Raw genomic sequence first — 15,322 nt, forward strand, 5'->3', positions numbered from 1 at the left:
TAACGAAGCAACTCTGTGGGAATAAGCAAAGCTCTTTCATTGACGTATGGAGGAGACGTACGTTGCAGATGATCCGGGGGCACACAAGTCACGCTTGAACCCAAACAGCATAGCAGAATCAGAGCGAAGAGGCGCACAAGTCGCCATGTTCAATTCCCAGAACCAGAGCATTGCATAGTTGCTCGCTTCAATATCTTGGCATACAAAAAAACGCCGGGCTGCCGCCAGGAGCCAGAGCCAGAGCCAAAAGCCGGGAAAGCCAGGGAAATCAGGAGCATGAACCCAACCGACAACCACACCCAACTATCCCACAACCGCTCTCGAACAGACAAGTTGCTTCAAAACACCGGCCGCCTGCCCAAACAACGCTTTGCACGCGCCCGCTCCCAAGAGTCCCGAATATGCTTTGCCAACCGAGCCCCGCCAGCCCCAAACACAGAGATAAGCGGCTGTGTGCGCAATAAATGAAGCCTCCAGAGCAACCCAGGAACCATAGCAAAAAATGCGAAGCGTTCCCCCCTTCCGCCGTAACCATATCCGAGATGCAACCCGTGAAAATCAAGACAGGAAAACAAAAAAGATAAGGATATAGAAGTGGAAACAAGCCTCGGCCAGTCCACCTTCAACCCATGGTACAGTGAAACCAAATGGAAGATTGAACAGGAGAAAAAGAAAAGAGAAATATCAACCAACTCCTTCAACCAGCCCCGCCCCCAAACCGATCCGGAAATACCAGCTCTCTGAAATTCCCCAGCAACAAAACCCGCACAATGTCTTGCCAACCCGACCCTACACCGAGATATTCGCCCATGTAGCCCCCAAGAAGATTCGAGAACACCATTGTCGTAAAACAAACACCCCCCACCCTTCCGCCACAAAGTCGTTCTATATGTCGATATTCTTTTTTTTTGGTGAACTCGTTGACCCGTGAACCGTTAGGACTTTTTATCGTGATGATGGATAAGTCGCCGCTTCCGTGATGATGAGAAAAAGAGAACACCCCCAAACACCAAATGTATGGTATCGAAAGAAGAAAAAAAGCAAACCCGCATGAACTCCGCCGTGAGACACCGATGCAAAAAGCGGGCATGATGAAAGATGCAAAACCGCCGCGGGAAAACACCCATGTCGTTGAATTCGAACGAAAAGCAGCTTCCGTCTTTTGAAGCGGAAGCACCGTATCCGAAAAGAAACAGGCAGGTATCGATTATTCTTTATCGCGCCATCTGAAAAGGTCAAAGTTTTGTCGCTTCGAAAAGAGAGGCATATGTCGATCAAAGGTAAGTTGTTTTTGTACAGGTGGGTATCGTGAGGTTGCCAAGGAAGTCGAGGATCCAGTCGACCTTGAGAAGTTGGTTGTGTCGCCCGCGCCTGCCAGAGGGGAAAAGAGAATCGATGTCTGCTACTGTGGATGTCGGTGCCTGCCAAGACGAACAGATGCCATGAGTGGAATGCGCGCAGTGATTATACAGCCCGCGATTGCAACGACGACGACGGCTCCGGGAGAGCTTAGTCTCGTCTGGGTGTCACAGAAGCGAGACGTGAGCCACCTCACCACCGTCGGTTGACGGGCTGTTGCATCCTCGCGGGCGACACAGAGGGCGGCGGGCTTGACATGGAGATGCCGGTAGCAGGGTTGATGATGGGAATGGCGTTGCGGGCGCGGGTGGCCGAGGGCTGGTAAAGCTTCGGGTTCGAATGCTGACTTTGGTACGAGGGGGGGATGAACGCCGGCGAGGACGAGTGGAGGGTGAAGCTCGATGCTGCAACCTGAGTGGGCTGCTGCGTCGGGGAACCTCGCGGGGAGTTGCTCGCCAGTGACGACCGCTCCGAGGATGAGCTGTGAATCGAAACGAGCTTTGAGCGCAAGTGTCAGTCCGAATGCCGGCCAATTATCATAGCAGGTCTTCGCGACGTCGGAGACTCACATCGCTCTCGGTCAACAGGCCCGGGCAGAACTCCATGTCATCCTCCAGGTCGAACGAGCGCCCGGCCTCGAATCTCACGCGAAAGGTTGAGAGATTTGCTGCCTCGGTAAGCTCCTTCATACTCCTGACGCCCCGAAACTGTTTTTGAGGGTTCTGTCCGACGGATAGCCTAGGCGCCCTGCGATTCCGCCCGCCATGGTGGCTGTGGGAAACAGCGCCGGCCGTTGCCGGCGTTGGGTGCTGCTGAGGGGCGCCGAAATGGTAGTACGTAGACATTATGATTGGTGAATCAGCAGGTCGATGCACGGTGAGTTCGTTGAGACGGTGCGCAAAGAAGTGGTTGGAGCTGCAGCAAAACGGTGTGGCGCGGTTTCAAAATCTGATCGCACAGTCGGAACAGAGCGAGATCGGTTCGTTGGGTCGGTTGTGGAAAAAGTGGTTGCCGTGGCGGTGACTGTGATGGGAATGAATTATGTGAATTTCGTCAAAATGATCGCAGGTCGTGTTGGCGGCTTTTGGAGGGTTTGGAGGGTTTGGAGGGTTTTGGAAAAGCAATTTTGCGGGTGGTATTTTGGTGGGACGTGGGGAAGGGGAAGGTGAAGGTAAAGTAAGGAAGAGGCGAGGGAAAGAGGGACAAGTCGGAGCGGGCGAAGGGTTGGACAAACGAAGGTGGTGGGGGGCACGACTTGTGTTGCGCTAATGCACAAGGGTGGCAGACCCCGGGCGAACTCACTCACCTGCCAATACCATGGTCGCTCTGGCTGCGGGCTGGGTGGCAAGACCGCATCAAACTGTGGAGCCCGTACTGCGCACGATTGGACGGACGATCCTGCGCTAATCTAGAAGCGGCCTAAGGCGCTGGAGTTGCTGTCGTGTAATTTTGGCCCTGGCAATTCACAACAACCAGTGCCGGAAACGGCCAGGACGGTGCTGGCTCGCTTGCTTTTGGTTGGAGCTGGAAGCAGCTGTTGAGGCGCTGTTCCTGCAACGCCCACAGGCCATCATCTCGCTCCACCCGGCCCTCATCCACAATCGGCGCCCGACGTGGCTCCGATAAGACGACGGTACATTCACTCACCCAAGCGCGAGCGTCCAAGTCGGCAGAAACAATGACAACATCCAGACTAGTTTGCGGATGTCGAGCCTGCCATCCGAGTTCTGCTTCCCGCTGACCATTTTCCTTTGTTTTGTTTTGCCTTTGATGAGTTTAAACAGTAAATGGGCGCCAATGCCAGTGCATCGGGTTTCGCCCCTCGGCATTCGTACATGAGATGAGCTCTGGGCCCGCCGTTGTAGCGACTGTGCAAAGAAACCCAGATTCAGTTAGATTCGCTGCGTCGAATGAGGGTCTGGGCGGCAGCGATGCACTCAGGGGTGGGCGGCATACAGGTCCAAAATCCACTCTCCAAAACACACCCCGCTAAGCCTAAGGTAGTTAGTCCCACCAACCCCTGAAACCCCTGAACTGTTGGTGTTGCTGTCTTCAACCTTCGAGTCCGATTGCGTGAAGATTCAAATTGAAATGCCAACCCCAACCTAAAGTTAAAAAGATATTAGTACCAATCGAACTATATAGCTCTGGTCTAGCTACCCTAAATAACTGCGACCGAATTTATTGCGTTGAAAATGGGCTTTTGGCACTTAAAAGAAAACCTATCCTACCTTTGAGACGGCATTTTACACTAACAGATCGCCCTTGGCCTGGTCAAAGCGTTTGCTTAGCTCCTTGGCGAGCAGGGTCTCCAAGCCCTTACTCCCGGGCGTGGGTCTACTAAATTTGGGACCTGAACCCCCAAGACCCACTCAGGCGCCGCGAAATGATGAAACTGGCGCTCCACGGCCAATTGGCCCAGCGGCGGCTCGAGATGCAGAAATGAGTCGAGCCGAGTGGCCAGCCAAAGTTCAGAGGTCGGGTCCAGCCTTGTGGCGGGGGCTTCCGTCCGCAGGTCTTTGACTGGCTGCTGCGGAGAGTAAAACACGTCGAGACCTCCGGACCTCACGGAGACCGTCGGTCGTATTTCGCTGTATCCCGATACGGATACCGTAACATCGAAAACAGAGGGGACCAGATGTGGCTGGGTCGCACCCCACAGTTCTACACAGTGCAGATCCGTACGGGAGTGGAGATTACATTCCAGGCTGGGAGCGGTGCTTCGATGCACAGCAAGCTGCCTCCAGAGAACAACCCGACAATCGATCCTGGCGGACTGCGCTCATCCGTTCGTCGGCAGAATCGGATTGTTGGTCCTTGCCTGCCCTTCCACAATTATCATCATTCCACAACATGCGCCCGCCACTTTAGGACGCTGATGTCTAGCCACCGATATCTATGTATGTTGGAAGAAGGGAAGAAGGGTCACTGATGAAGCTCTCTGCGCCCTGTGCCTGGGTGCCTGGCTGGCCCCTGCACGGCTCGGCATGCGGGTTGCGAGCGTCTCATTTACAAGGACATGGCGCCTGTGAGGTACCTTACCATTGGCTTGTTCCATCAACCGCCTTGTGCGCTGACGGGTGATGCATGACGAAAGGGCGACTGATGAGCTCTTCGATCGAGAACTTCTCACCGTCAGTTGGGTGCCGTGGAGAACACTCACGAACAAGAGGAGCATGAGAAGACCGTGGGGATTAACTAACTCACGACAGAACGGCATGAGTTGACACACAGCAAACCCCTCAGTGGTCCAGACTTATGCAAAGCGACAGGTCTCCGAGACCAGCGACCCCCACCTTCCCGAGACCATCCATCGAAATGGTGGGGTGATAAAAGGGGCATTCTCAGTTTGGCGGTCAGCTCATCCCTCCGTTGCCATTCCTGGGTTGCATTCTCCCAATCATCCTCGATGCGGACTATGCTGTTAGAGTGTTCTTCCACACCACATCCGCGCCGAAGGGAAGGGTGGCCTCAAATGGTGCAGGTCTCGTGAATGCCTTCATGCCTGAAGCGGGGCGGGCAAGTCGAACTATTTTAGTCTGTTCATGTTCGGCGACGGGATTGGCAAAGCGAAGATCTTTGGACCAATTATTGAGGACGGAGCGCTCTCCCTTGCCCTGGTTCCGGGCCCTCGCAGGGTGGGTTTGCACGGGTTGTCGGTGCAAGAAGGGCGAGGGGCATCGAGGGGTTGAAACCCAAACACTCGGCACGCCTTGCCCCAAGCGCTAACCGGGTGTTTCGAAAGGCGGGGGACGCTGTCCGCCAGCCTCTTTTCCGCAATTCCAGGTCAATGCAGCTTCCGACGAAACGAGGAAGGCCACCAGAGAGGAACGGCACAAATCGGCCTGGCGTGCCTGGGTGTCCAACGTCTTGCCATTCGCCGATGCCGAACTTGCCTGCGGCATTGGGATGGCTCGCGAAGAAGACGGGCTGCAACCACAATGCATTGTTCCAATCCACTGCAGGGCTGTGCTCCCTTGCATCGGGAAGTTCGCGAGAGGAGCGGTTCTTCCAGAACCCAGTTCACTCTAAACGTCACCCGGTATACTGTGTCGGAGGCGAAACCCGAGTTGCTGCAATGCTTGGAGTCGATGGAGACCATGGAGTCATCAGGCGGGGCTTTGTCGTCGTTCGAGCTCCTCTTCGATCGTCGCATCCCCGCCGAAGCAGCACTGTCTCACTGTGCACCAAGAGATCTTGGTGTCTCGACAGCACAGACCACGGAGTGGCCGAGGGGTGTGACACTGCCACACACCGCTCTTTTCTCGGCGAGCGGCTGCTGTGCAAGCCTGCAAGCCTGCAAGCCTAAATTGTGCGCAGCCCTGTGAGTGGGCGACTTGTTGAGGTGGGTGCTGCTCCAGGCTGGGGCCTCTTCGACGCCACTTGGATGCCTGTAGCTTGCTTTTTCCCCAGATGACCGATCCGCGCCGAGTCGATGCATCGTCAGGCGGCGCAGCAGCGGGGAAAGAAGGAAGAAGTGACGAGGCGGTTCGCATCCTTGAATTTGCGCGTGCTGACCCTGCGGGCCTGCCGACGGAGATCGATAGCGTGCAGGAAGGCGAACTGGTAACTAGCCGATCTTTTCAGGTCGGCTTGTTCTTTCGAACCTGGGCCGAAGCTCCGAACTCTCTTTCGGTTCTCCGCCAGATCACAGCTTGCAGGTTGTGGCGCATGGATTTGCTGGAACATCGGACGTTTCCGTATTGACGGTAATAACGGCAAAAGAAACGACACCTTCATACACTAATTAGTTAGTGGATCGGTTGCCTCTCGTCGGTTCTCTTGGTGGTGGGGTCACGAGCTGCCGGCGGTCCGAAAGAAACCAGGAAACCCTCGAAGTTCTCTTCTCCATCAATTGGAGTTCTGTTGGGACAAATTTGCCCCTGAAAATTGAATTTCAAACATCACGAGAATGGCAGTGTATCCCGTGCCAAGCTCATTCCATTCCCCTGATCTCCAGACGAGTCAGCAGCTTGTCACCTGATAAACCTCCGCGGACTTTTTTGAGGCACGAGACTTGGCTTGTTTTTCGTTACACAGTATACCAACGAAGTCCCAATTATTACATCGGCCGGCCGGCCTCGGTTTCGGGTCGCTGGACGGAAACAGGCGGGCGAGCAACGTATGGCGGTTGCGACTCCCCGGCCGAGACGGCCAGGCCGGGCCGGACCCTCCGTCATCGTGTTGATTGTCGTAAACATAAAACATCGGGCCCGGCTTCGATTCCGACCACCGAGATGAGATGTGGCCGCGTTTTTTCGGAGGGTTTGAGTTCGGCGTCCGGGATCAGCAAATGTCTCATTGCATTTAACTCCGGCTCAAAACGCATTGCAAGCTGACTGAGTGTAGAATAGTCAATTCGTTTGGTAAAACCTAGGCCTGGGGACCTCGACGGTGACCCTACGCAAATTTGCTAAAACACCGACTTATCTGAATGGGTACAGATTACACCAGGTTCTCTGTTCTACAATGTTGCATGCACATGACCGAACGCACCGAGGGGCATGGCAGCAGCAATACAATACTTCGTACACGATCGTGTACACAAACATACTCCCTCGCATGCATCCACAATGATGCGTGAAGGTAAATTGATGAGGCAAGCAAGGCCAAATGCTCATTAATGACGTGCAGTGGAACCACCAGCCCTGGAGGTGACTGCAGTTCAGTGATGAAGGCCCGGAAAATGTGTGCGAAAGGCAAGCTCCCACTCAGTGACACTCGGTGACGTCATCGCAACTGCCGACGTCTCATTCACCCCTCTCATTGAGAAAAGCTGCCTCATCACCTCATCTGCCTGAGCAAGCTGGAATTGTATCTCGAGTAGCTCGGGATTTTACTCTGCTTCAATAAATCAGAAAATCACCAATTGACAATTATCTGTCTAATTGGTTCTCAAATCACTACCAAAAAGCCACTGTCACCAAAAACACGGCGACTTTAAGCTAGTACATAAACCATCCATCAACGTAACACATTTCTCGACTCTCACTACCAACATGTCCGCTCGTGCCCTTCTCAACACGGCCACCAAGGCCCTCCGGCCCTCCGTCCTCTCCGTTCCCACCACTGCCGCGCGCCGGGGCTTCACCCAAACACCGCAAGCGGCCCTCAAAGAATCCGCCTCCAGTACGTCACCCCTTCAACCCCCCCCCCCCTCCTTAAAGAAAGCCCAGCAACCAGCAAAAGAAAATAAAACTAACAACCCCCTTTTCCCCCAACCAACAGCGGACCCCAACTCGACAGACTACGAGAAACACAAGCAGGACTCGCTCGCCAAGCAGAAGAAGGGCGAGGGCCACTGGAAGCCCGAGCTGGCGTCGGTGAGCGAGGAGAGCGTCAAGGCGGACCGGATGGGGCCCAAGGAGGCCGGGGAGGCGGCCATGAAGCGGCTGCAGGAGCAGACGAAAGGAAGGGCCGAGGAGACGACCAAGCAGGGGACGAGTATGCGGGATGGTTTGTGAAATTTCTTTTTTTTTGGTTCTTCTTCTTCCGTTCGGTTTTTAGTTTATCTCTTTTGTTCGGCTGGCTCGTTCTGGACGGGGTTTGAGTGGGAACCTTTGAGTGGGTGGTGATGCGTGTGATTGTGGTGGTTGGCTGACTTTGGTGGTTCAAGCAGAGTAGGATTATCTGGGTGATGTGGGTGAGCGGAATGGGGGTTGGGAAAAGAGTCCCGAGAGGAGGGATTGTATATATATTCCAGGCATCAAAGGAGTTCCGTTTTGCTCAGCGCCTTGCGTCAAAAAGAAGGATCATAGACTGACAGACTGCAATATCCGATGATTCGATTGTTCTCCCAAGACACACACCCAAGCCATTGTGCTGCCGCGATAGAAACCAGGCGAGCATCTGAACACCAAAATTATACTCAACCCGTTATGCCCAGGACGCCCGTCGCTCAATGCTGATATCCCTTCCATTCCATTCCCAACCAAGTCAACTGGGTAACCCAGCACACACCGTAATATCAAACTAGACTCCCCCAACTCACACCGCCACCCCCCGTCCTCTCCCCCGCCCCCTTCCCCTTCCCCTTCCGCCCCCCCTCGGCCGCCCTCTCCCTCTCGTAGCCACACCCATCCCTCTCACAGCCACGCCCCGCCCGCGACTCGCCAGACCAGGCCCCGCGGGTATATCCCCCTCCTCGCTCGAGTCCGAATCACTCGGCTCCAGGGCACCCGTCACGGCGCCGTCACCGACCTCGTCTTCATGCCCCAACCCGGACCCCGACCCGGACCCCGACCGTGACGCGCTCTCCTCGCCGTCGGTCGAGTATTCCTCGCTCCCGCCGCCGTGTCCGCCAACCCCGCCGTAATAGTCGTCCTCCTCGTCCGAGTCCAATAACCTAACTATGGTCGGGCCGGACGGGAGTCGCGGTGGTGACGGCGGGGGTGATGGTTCTGGAGATGGTGATGGTTCGGTGGGCAGGGAGGGTTCGACGGGTGGGGAGGGTTCGACAGGCGGGGAGGGTTCGGACTCGAGTTCCTGTTCGGGTTCGGGTTCGGGTTCCTGTTCAGGGGACGGTGAGTGGGAAACCATCTGTGCAGTCAGAGATGACGCTGGAGGCGGTGTTGCAGAGATGCTCGGCGGGGAAGGCTCAGGCTCTGCCTCCAGGAGTGACTCGGGCTCTGCCTCTAGGACCGGTTCGGGTTCGTCATACACGGGCGGAGATGGGCTGCGTGCTTCGTCCGAGACCGCTTCCTCCTCAGCGGCAGGATCAAAGTCGTCGTCTGCGCTCTCTGTTCCGTCACGAGCGGCCTCCTCCCTGGGTCTGCCTCTGCCTCTAGCGGCCGGTTTGGGGGTTGCTGCTTCTTGGGGAAGAGAAGGTTCGGCGGATCGACGCTCGGCCTCCGGAGGGCTGCTCTCTCTATCGGTTTCTCTCGCTGGAGCGGTGGTCGCTGCACCCGCTAATCCCTTTCGTTGACCAATTTTAAACTTCTTGCCCTTAAGACGCATTCTTTCAGCCATAGACAGAAGGGGCTGCGAGGGCAATTCCACGGCCAGCCCTGGTCTTTTGGAGGGGGCTTCAGGCTGGGATTTGCGTGGCGGACGACCGCGTTTCCTCGGCCCTGTAGGTCCTGCCGTCCCATCCAGAGGCGCTGTCTCCGTGTTGATGACCTCGCCTTCATCGTCAAAGCCGTCGAGCTGCTGCGCGAGCTGAGCGTCAAGATCAGCGGTGTCTTCGTTTTCAAGGCCCGCATCAAGTGAAGGCTGCGCTTTGGGAGGCCGTCCACGCCGCTTTGTCGGCTTCTCTGGTTCATGATTTGGAGCTGCACTCTGAGCTCCCGAGACCTCCGACTTCCGTGGCCGACCTCGCTTCTTAGGAGGTGGCGCTGGCGCAGTGGTGGCCCGGGCAGCTGACGTGGAGCTGCCAGTCATAGAGAAGATAGCCGCCGACGCTAGATCGAGCGGGTCCTTTCTAGCCTGTTCTGGGTCGTAGTTCGAGATACCCGCTGGTGGCCGCTGCGAACGAGGAATCAATATGTCGTTGAACTCCTCCTCTCCGTTCTCATCGTCGATGTACGATATCTTCGGCCGCGCGTGTCGGAGCGCTGGCCGGTTGGGGGAGTATCCCTGCGGTTCACTTGTCTCTTGAGCCCCGTCAGCTGGCTCGGGTATTTGTTGCGAGGTCTCTGCCGGCGCTTCGGGTTGGACAGGCTCAGCTTCTTCTGTAGGGGCGTCAAGCATCGTCTCGTCACCGCCAAACAAGGCGGGGTCCATGTTGCTCAACGCAACTTCCTGGGCGTCGCGCTGGGGCTCGGGTTCAAGCCTGGGTTTCTTTCTGTGGTGAGAGCGTGGCCCTTGGAAGTCCGGATCGTCGTCTTCTTCCTGCCGAGCCCGTCGCTTCGTGATCCGAAGTTGTTTCTTGTGGTATTCGGAAATCTCAGGCTCGTCATCCGCCACCAAAGCCTCTGTTGAAGGCATCTGATACGGGTCAAAGAGAATCTTGTCAGGGCTGTCGTCTTGCTCGTAGTAACCCATGCCGAGCATCCTTTCGCGGCCGAGCCCCGAGGGGTCTGGATACGAGGACTGATCTTGGGTCACACCCATAGACATGTCAGCCACGGCAGCGGGGCCTGCGTGGTCGCCGTTTTGTTGATGCCCATCGACTACGCCTTGAGGCACGGCGTATTCTCCCATGGGCGCAACTCCAGGGCCAAGGGTCCCGGTCTGATCGTGGTGGCCGTTGGCAGCATGCTGCAGCATAGCGGCATCCAGACTTTCGGCCAGCGCGCCGTCCGGCAGGGTGGGTACTTGGTTGGGCATATCGGCTTGCTTCGCCTTTTCCGCCTCGGCCGCTTGTTGCAGTCTCTGCATTCGCTTGCTCGACAGACTTCGACTCTCGTCACCCACACTCTTGAGCCAGGACAAGTTGTGAACGCGGAAGTCGACCAAAGTCTCAACGCTGCGGTCGTCTGCGATTCGGCGGGTATCATGTCCGAGCAGCGTCGTCTTGGGAATGTAGGGAACGCCGTTCCCAGCCCGGCGGCAGGCGGCGCAGTTGCAAATTTTGAGGCATTTGGGACATTGCCATTGTTCGTTCTGCACCACCTCCTGCGGCATCATGTCGAAGGCCCTGTAAAGCACGCCGAAACAATACGCGTCATGGCAAGCCTCATTCGTGCAGAAGGCTAACTTGTAGTTGTAGTCTTTGTGCTGGCAGACGTGGCAACGGTACACGTCGCCCTTCTTGGCCTTCCTCTTCTTCTTCTTTTTCGGCCGGCCATTGTCATCGACCTCGATATCTGACTCGGGCTCGGATGGCTCCTTCGCCTGGGTAATGTCCTTCCAGGGCCGCATCCGGAGTTGCTCCTGGCAGATTTGGGCAACTGACTTCTTGCCCAACTTTCTTCTTGCGAGCTCCAACGGGAGGGGCGAACTGTCAAAGCTGACGAAACCATCGTTCTTAATGATCAATGCTCGCCAAGATTCGTACCGGTCGACCAAATCAGACCAGTGCCACTGCTCGCACCAGCTGAGATTGGAGACGCAAAAACACGAGCGGCCCATGGCGTAGCACTCCATGCAAATGTCGTATGTGTCTTCGTCTCCGTTGACGAGCTGCCGTACGCAGTGTTTGCAGGTCAGGAAGCGGTTGAAGATGTTTGCTCTGCAGTAGGAGCAAGTGATGTTGGAGTCGAACTCGATGTAGTCGATCTCCTTTTCCCTTGTCGCGAACATTTCGTCGAGGAGAACCTCGGTGAAGAGATTGAAAAGCGACTTGAAATCAGCCGCCATCTGCTTCATCCTGGTCGAGTTCTTAATGAGGTCTTGACCGAACCCGAGCAAGCCAATGTCGGCTGTCTTCTCCGTATCCACCATTTCCTTGCAGTACTTCTCCAGGGTGTAGAAGAGCATGGCCTTGTTCTTGTACTGCTCGTCTCGGCAGACGAGCCTTGCCTTTGGCAGTGCTTCGTGCAGCGCCAACTGTAGAGTTTCGGCCGTCGTTCGGTTCCATGCGACCTTGATGGTCCTGGTGCCGCGGTTCCAAACTTGGTGAGGAGCGAGGGGGGGAACAAGGATGAAGTCTCCCACCTTTTGTTCGACGACATACACAGGAAAGGTGGCCTTCTTCCAGGCGTTTACCTGGGCAAAATGCTTCTCGATTTCGATATCGTGTCCCAGCATGGACAGGAAGTATTCCCTCACGACTTCGCGGTCCTTCGTCTCGGTCATGAACCATATCGAGCTTCCCGGCCGCTCTCCGTTCTCCTCGCCAGAGGCGTCCACCATGATATTCTGGCCCAAGCTGGCGCACATTTCTCGATGCGCCGGGGTGTAAGTGCCCTCGTGGCCGATGTAGCACATGAGATTCTGAGCGCGCATCTCTTCAGGCAGGCTGCTCATCAGATCACCCGCAGGTGCGGCGGACCGTCCCTCTTGAAATATGCCCATGTCGTCGCCGCGCCCTTTCCCGGCCCGCTCGTCGACATTCGCGTTCATGTAGTAGAGGTTCGGGGGGATGACTTTCTGCAGGTACTCCTGCCACTCCGGCGGGCAGTCGATGTCTTTGAGGTAGAGTCGCTGGCGTCGCTCATCGCGGTAATTGTTAGGTGTCCACTGGTTCGTGAGCGTCTTCATCGACCGGAGGTAGTGGCCCATAGACATGGGGATGTCAGTCTGCCCGACGACGTCGCGAACATTCTCGGCTGCTTGGTTGTCAGCTACCTAATACAACGCGCGAAAGTGCGCTAAATGGATGGTCCCTCACGTTTCTTGTCGTATGTTGACTCTAGCCATTCTGCGCTGAAGAGCGACTTGGGCAACCGGTCGTTCCATTTCTCGATAACTAGCGGCTTCCCACCGTGTATTACGTGAAGGAACACCAGTCTCTCGAATTCCTGGGGCCCAATGTTCCTGATTTGCGCAGCCGAGATGCGTAGTACCCAGTGGAAGTTCGGGGTCCTCTCCACGACCGAGTGTAAATCGAAATCCGGCGGGATCGGATCGAATTTGGCTTGGGGATGCTGCGCGATCGGCATCGCGGCGAATGCGACGCCGGTGTGCGTCTATGGAATCGCAAACCGAGGATGGAAAGCCGGTGAAGTTGTCGTCGAAGTATGAGCTACATAGGTGGCAACCTCCTCAGCGCCGGAGCGGGTTGCGATGTTCCGGGATCGGCGGGGCTCGGTTTGATGCAAGAAACGCGAGTTCTGAGATCGTATGTCAGAAAGCGCGTCTGGATGAAATGGGCGAGGGGGAATTGGCGATTGAAAAACTTGGTGGGGCAGGGCTGACCAATAAAACGCAGAATCAAGCAGCTTTGAGCTTGGGGAGCCTGAGAGCTTCCCTTCCCTTCCCGTCCTTGTGGGGCAGAAATTTGCTGTCGAGGCTCTCGTCAACCTCTGAAGCATGTGAAAGTGTTCTTCTCCCACAGTAAATTCGGAAAATAAGGAGGGGATGGAATGACCCGCTGCTTAGAATGAGCCGGCCGTTCATTACCAAGGTTTGGTATTGAACTTGCAAGATAAGGAAGAACGGCTTTTGTAGATTGTGTGAGTAATTGAAGTGAGTGAGTGAGTCGGTTTCCTCTTTTCTTCGTTGTTTCCTCCTTCTTTTTTCCCTTTATTTGTTCTCTTCAATTGGTGGGCTCATTGGAACTAAAACAATTGTAGGAGGCTCAAGAAGTTATTCAAGAGACTCGTTGCCGGCAGATCGAGATCGGGATGTCTAGCTGCCGCATACTTCCGAGGTTGCCGTTACGGCATGCGCTCTCACAAACAACCAACCCCCACAAGCCATGGCATCCCCGGCTGTCGATTCGAACATCATGGGTCCTCTCAGCACCTCGACGGCTCGCCCTTGAAACTCACACCGGCCATCCCCCACGTTCCCTCATCGCCTACCACACCACCACCAAGCTCCTCTCCACGGTAACCACCACCCTTTCTACACCCTCCACGCCCACCGAAGCCACACCACAACCTTATACCCCTCCCCAAACCGGCCTCTTATCCATGCTCCCCCGGTCATGGGTCCCATACGCGGAACTGATCCGCCTCGACAAGCCGACGGGCTCCTACTATCTCTACTTCCCCTGCATCTTCTCGACCCTTTTAGCGGCCCCGCTCGCCTTCCCCATGACCCCGCCGCTCACCGTCCTGGGAACCTCCCTCCTCTTCCTCGCGGGCGCCGTCGTCATGCGCGGCGCGGGCTGCACCATCAACGACCTCTGGGACCGCAACCTGGACCCGCACGTGGCGCGCACGCGGCTGCGGCCGATCGCGCGGGGCGCCGTGACCCCCTTCCAGGGCGTGGTCTTCACGGGGGCGCAGCTGCTGACGGGGCTGGCGGTGCTGCTGCAGTTCCCGCTGTCGTGCTTCTTTTACGCGACCCCCAGCCTGCTGCTGGTGGCGACCTACCCGCTGGCCAAGCGCGTGACCTACTACCCACAGTTCGTGCTGGGGCTGACCTTCTCGTGGGGCGCCATCATGGGCTTCCCCGCGCTGGGGGTCGACCTGCTGCACCACGCGCCCGCCCAGGCCGCCGCGGGCCTCCTGTACGCCTCCAACGTCGCCTGGACGGTGCTGTATGACATGATCTACGCCCACATGGACATCAAGGACGACGCCAAGGCCGGCATCAAGAGCATCGCCCTCAAGCACGACCGCGAGACCAAGCAGGTGCTCTCGGGCCTCGCCGTCGCCCAGGTCGCGCTGCTGGCCGGTGCGGGCATTGCGACGGGCGCCGGACCGGCCTTCTTTGTCGGGAGTTGCGGCGGCGCGCTGGTCACGCTGGGGATCATGATTAAGCGGGTCAACCTCAAGAGCGTGAAGGACTGCTGGTGGTGGTTCGTCAACGGGTGCTGGATCACGGGAGGGGTCATCACCTTGGGGCTGTCGGCTGACTACCTTGTGCGGTATGTCGAGCGAGATGACGAAGAGTCGACGTGATGTATTGTATTGTGCTTGTTTAGGCTTGTATGCTGGTTGTATGTATGTGTGTAATATATTCTCTCAAAGCATACCGCTTCTCCGCGCTGACGTCAACTCTTCCCTCCTGCCCCCCTTCTTCCGGCCGCTGACTCCTCCCGCACACCTACTACCCGGTCGAGATAGATAGCCGCCGCAAACTCTTGGAACCGGCAATAGTGACAGTAGGCGGGGTCGACCCAGTGAACCTCGACTGGGCGACGTCGCGAGAGTCTCTCAAGGCCACAGCATGCCCAGTCTGGAGGCGCGAGTGGCGCTTTGGAACATGGCACGGTTATATCTCGATCAATCCTCGACTTCCCACAGCCACGGCAAGGGTGCATGATGCGGAGAATCAGGGAACACATCTCGACGACTACCAGCGGTTTCGAAGATGGAGTTGACAGTAGAAAGGGGAGAGGGTCTTCACCGGGGTGGTCAGTGACGGGACTACCATGGCGAGATGGCAGGATGGTTATTCTTACCAGTCAGTATGTACTTTGAGGAACCTGCCTCGGTACCTGACCAAGCGACTCGAGGTATGGAAAGGC

At 56.5% G+C, this 15,322-nt stretch overlaps 4 protein-coding genes across 4 annotated transcripts; 2 read left to right on the plus strand and 2 right to left on the minus strand.

The window, feature by feature from the left end:
* Positions 1-1,551: 1,551 nt before the first annotated feature.
* B0H64DRAFT_373078 (uncharacterized protein) lies at positions 1,552-2,204 on the minus strand (the record flags this gene model as incomplete). The annotated part of the gene is made up of 2 exons (XM_062802260.1): positions 1,552-1,857; positions 1,929-2,204. 2 exons carry the CDS (start codon positions 2,202-2,204, stop codon positions 1,552-1,554), a joined length of 582 nt encoding a protein of 193 aa, XP_062661284.1.
* Positions 2,205-7,118: 4,914 nt separating this feature from the next.
* On the plus strand, positions 7,119-8,160 carry B0H64DRAFT_393008 (uncharacterized protein). The gene is made up of 2 exons (XM_062803605.1): positions 7,119-7,488; positions 7,588-8,160. Exons 1-2 carry the CDS (start codon positions 7,359-7,361, stop codon positions 7,821-7,823), a joined length of 366 nt encoding a protein of 121 aa, XP_062661285.1. The 5' UTR covers positions 7,119-7,358; the 3' UTR covers positions 7,824-8,160.
* A 186-nt stretch (positions 8,161-8,346) lies between these two features.
* Positions 8,347-13,053, minus strand: B0H64DRAFT_357864 (uncharacterized protein; the record flags this gene model as incomplete). Its single annotated transcript, XM_062801629.1, has 4 exons — positions 12,572-13,053; positions 9,201-12,509; positions 8,665-9,164; positions 8,347-8,616 (listed from the first exon to the last, which is right to left on the minus strand). The coding sequence occupies exons 1-4, from the start codon at positions 12,840-12,842 to the stop codon at positions 8,347-8,349; spliced, it is 4,350 nt and encodes a 1,449-aa protein (XP_062661286.1). The 5' UTR covers positions 12,843-13,053.
* Positions 13,054-13,140: 87 nt separating this feature from the next.
* On the plus strand, positions 13,141-14,821 carry B0H64DRAFT_393012 (UbiA prenyltransferase family-domain-containing protein). The gene is made up of 2 exons (XM_062803606.1): positions 13,141-13,376; positions 13,476-14,821. Exon 2 carries the CDS (start codon positions 13,527-13,529, stop codon positions 14,751-14,753), a length of 1,227 nt encoding a protein of 408 aa, XP_062661287.1. The 5' UTR covers positions 13,141-13,376; positions 13,476-13,526; the 3' UTR covers positions 14,754-14,821.
* Positions 14,822-15,322: the final 501 nt, after the last annotated feature.

The sequence above is a fragment of the Chaetomium fimeti genome, assembly GCF_033439085.1.
Source record: "Chaetomium fimeti strain CBS 168.71 chromosome Unknown B0H64scaffold_3, whole genome shotgun sequence".
NCBI classification, from domain to species: domain Eukaryota; kingdom Fungi; phylum Ascomycota; class Sordariomycetes; order Sordariales; family Chaetomiaceae; genus Chaetomium; species Chaetomium fimeti.

What these genes read in the sequence shown, in the direction of transcription:
- B0H64DRAFT_393012 (XM_062803606.1), top strand. Translation starts at nt 13,527, where the DNA reads ATGTCTAGCTGCCGCATACTTCCGAGGTTGCCGTTACGGCATGCGCTC.
- B0H64DRAFT_393008 (XM_062803605.1), top strand. Translation starts at nt 7,359, where the DNA reads ATGTCCGCTCGTGCCCTTCTCAACACGGCCACCAAGGCCCTCCGGCCC. An exon ending in CCTCAAAGAATCCGCCTCCA is followed by an intron (nt 7,489 to 7,587) that starts GTACGTCACCCC and finishes CCCAACCAACAG; the next exon opens with CGGACCCCAACTCGACAGAC.